This window comes from Lipotes vexillifer, unplaced genomic scaffold (genome assembly GCF_000442215.2).
Source record: "Lipotes vexillifer unplaced genomic scaffold, Lipotes_vexillifer_v1.1 scaffold1004, whole genome shotgun sequence".
Classification (NCBI taxonomy): Eukaryota; Metazoa; Chordata; class Mammalia; order Artiodactyla; family Lipotidae; genus Lipotes; species Lipotes vexillifer.
Window position 1 is genome coordinate 162,495 of NW_006793064.1, and position 3,471 is coordinate 165,965.

A 3,471-nucleotide genomic window follows, 5' to 3' on the forward strand; every position below is an offset into this window, starting at 1 on the left:
CAGCAGGATGCCTACTCCACGCTGAGAGTATAGCTTGGTACTTGTCACTGCCAGTGGTCACTCCCCTCTCTGACAAAGGCTGCTCACCCTCCTCAGCAAACTCGAGCCCAGAAAGTGTGGCTCAACAGGTGCAAGAGGCAGCTTGGTTATCTGAGCCAGGGCACCCTTGAAGGCAAAGTCCCAAGCCTCAAGACACTTTCAGGAGCTTCCTGCTCACCCCACAGTCAACCTCTGCCAGTCTTTGACAGCACTCTGCTGGGCCAAATGTGTGTGCGTTGGGGCTACAGGACTTTGCCCTTCCAGCCGAAGGAAGAGTTCCAGGCCTCGCCTTTTGTATTCCCCAGCTGGGAACCGGCGAAGGGACCCCAGAGAGACCCAGTCCTTCCAACGTAAATGGCAGCGTAGAGCGCAGGGGCCCCCAGTCTTCAAGCCCCTCCCTTCAAAGATGACAGCTCTCCAGTCTCTCGGCGCCCCCAAGCCACGTGGGTTGGCAATCGGACTCACCTGTTTCTCGGGGAGGGGGAAGGGGCCAGGAAGCACAGAGATTGCTGGTCACTGCCCTCTGCCGGACCCCCGGGAGGTCACGGGTGTCCGGCCGGACCCGGACTGATGGTTCAGGTTCGCGGGACCACGGCCCCCTGCAGACACAGACATGGCCACAGCACAGGCCACCGCTCCCTCCCACCGCCCCTTGCCCGGCTCCCGGCTCAGGAAGACTGCACTCGCCGGCCTCTGGCGGGGGAGGCCCGGCTCCAGTCGCTGGGCCTGGCCCTGCCCGCCCCCGGTGTGCATTATGGGAAATGTAGTTCGCAGTGCACGGCCGCCGCGAGGTGGGGCGGGGCGCCAGGTCCCGGCAGAGACCTGGGCGGGGTCTGACATCCCGCACCGCCTTTTACAGGGTCCTGGCCAAACTCAGGCACCTCCCCAAACCCAAAGCCTGGGGTGGACCGCAGGCCCAGACTCCCTAGCTCCTCCGCCCGAGCCAACAACAGGTTTATTTAAAGCGAAAGAAAGAGACTATGGCATTGTTTCCTCCACTAATTGTGGAAGGACAGTGCAAGTTTGGGGGCTGGATAAATGTCATTAGTGGACCCGGCCACACTGACTGTAAAGAATGTAGGCACACCAACTGCTGCTAAAGGAACACCCTTTTATTTTTTTTTACATATTTTATTTTTTTAATAAATTTATTTATTTTTGGCTGCATTGGGTCTTCGTTGCTGTGCGCGGGCTTTCTCTAGTTGCGGTGAGTGGGCTTCTTATTGCAGTGGCTTCTCTTGTTGCAGAGCACAGGCTCTAGGCACACGGATTTCAGGAGTTGTGGCTCACTGGCTCTAGAGCACAGGCTCAGGAGTTGTGGTGCACAGGCTTAACTGCTCCACGGCATGTGGGGTCTTCCCGGACCAGGGATCGAACCCGTGTCCCCTGCATTGGCAGGTGGATTCTTAACCACTGTGCCACCAGGCAAGTCCCAGAACATCCTTTTAGCCACGTTTTCATATATCAGTATGAACCTCTAGAATGTAGCTCTCAACTCTGCACATAGAATGACCTGGGGAACCTTTAAAAAAAAGATGAATGCCTGGATACCACCCCTAGAAAAAAAACAGGAAAACATAAAATCAACAATTTTACTTTTGGAGAGTAGTTTAAAGAAATAAAATTAGGGATTAACAACAATACTGCTCATGTTTCTCTGAAGCAATTAAATCACTTAATAGCCTCATGGTTAATTCACCCAACAGTTCAGGGATGAAGGAAAAAGTGTGAAGTCACTCCTTTGATTCTCTCTGCTGCTCCAAACACCCCAATGCAGTGTTCTGTCTCCATCTCAGTCCTACACTGGAATTGAGGGAGAGCTCTGCCCCTGGGCTTTTCTCATAGTCTCAGACAACTGCCACTTGGAGCCTACCTCCACAACACTGGACTGTGACTGACATTGTGACAAAGCTGTGGCCTTTTACTGGAGATGGCTTTGCACAGGGCTTAGACCTTCGCACATAGTTTAAGGGGAGCTTTCTCCTCCCTTTCATTGATAGTTAAGAACATGTGAGAAAATGCCCAATTCCTTAACTATCTTTTCCCCTGGGAAGGAGAGAGGAGTCTCTCTCAGTCTCCACAGGTCACTCAGTATTTTCTCTCCTTACTAGCTCAGGAGGACAGGCTCCCACCGTTAGAGTAAATATCATTTATATAGTTTTACTCTCATTAATCCTGCCGTATTACATTATGAGAGTTCAAGCCAAGAAGGTCTCATATTCATTCTCTGGTTGATACAGAAATATCCTGGCTACATTCCATTAACCAGAAGCTGCAGCCCATAGAATTGATCCCTATAGAAGACAAATATAAAGTTTTTTAACATACCTAACCAATCTCAATGGTCTCCACGTGACCTCAGGGCTTATATGAGTCCCACTCTTGCTTTCAAGCACATCAGCTCTACCAGATAGCACCACTGTTATTTGGAAGTATTGCATCTCCTTAGCCAAGCAAGTGGCCATTTACCCCATGGGCTTCTGGCTAACTCTTGAGCCTAGGACACTCAGAGCAAACCGTTGTGGCTACTTACGAAACGTTTTAAGGTTGTGATTTTAAACTCTGTTTAAATCAACCTATTGACCTATATTTGAATATTGGGACAATCCTTCCTAAACGTCACTTTTTTTTTTTGTGGTACGCGGGCCTCTCACTGTCGTGGCCTCTCCCGTTGCGGAGCACAGGCTCCGGACGCGCAAGCTCAGCGGCCATGGCTCACGGGCCTAGCTGCTCTGCGGCATGTGGGATCCTCCCGGACCGGGGCACGAACCCGTGTCCCCTGCATTGGCAGGCGGACTCTCAACCACTGCGCCACCAGGGAAGACCTAAAGGTCACTTTTTACTGATAGAATTACCAGGAAATAAATCTAGGTCTTTTGGAATAATAATACATGTCAATTCTGTGAAGGCTCTGCTGCCCTGTATGACGCTGCTTCAAGCCTTGGGCTTTGAGTGAGGACTAGCCTTGGGCAGTGGTGAGGACTAGCTGGAACTGGAGCAAAGGTAATAAGACCTCTGTTCTTCCCCAGATGTCTTTTCTTTCATAGCTTGAGTGGACATTTCAGAACCTGAGGTGCTGTGAAAATGTTGTAGCTGAAGTGAAAAGACCTGATTGTATCCTGAGGCTGGGATCTGTTACCAGCCCTGTTGCTATCTTGCTGGTGTGACTCAGGTCAAATTTTTAAATGACTCTTTCAGCATCTTCAGCAGTTTCTCCCTCCTACAAATACAAGATTATATAATATGAAGTATTCTGAGCTAATAATAAGAATAGTTGGGCTTCCCTGGTGGCGCAGGGGTTAAGAATCCGCCTGCCAATGCAGGGGATATGGATTCGAGCCCGGTCCGGGAAGATCCCACATGCCGCAGAGCAACTAAGCCCGTGCGCCACAACTACTGAGCCTGAGCTCTAGAGCCCGCAAGCCACAACTA

General features: G+C 50.9%; 1 protein-coding gene across 3 annotated transcripts in view; it reads right to left on the minus strand.

The window, feature by feature from the left end:
* Nucleotides 1–3,471, minus strand: part of MON1A (MON1 vesicular trafficking associated A) — an 18,762-nt gene that overhangs the window by 14,007 nt on the left and 1,284 nt on the right. For 2 of the 3 annotated variants that reach the window (XM_007466218.1, XM_007466216.1), the window contains exon 2: nt 505–674. In XM_007466218.1, the coding sequence (XP_007466280.1) occupies nt 505–674 (170 nt within the window). Of the gene's footprint in view, nt 1–504; nt 890–3,471 lie in introns of those variants that run through there. The other variant, XM_007466217.1, reaches the window with a different exon arrangement.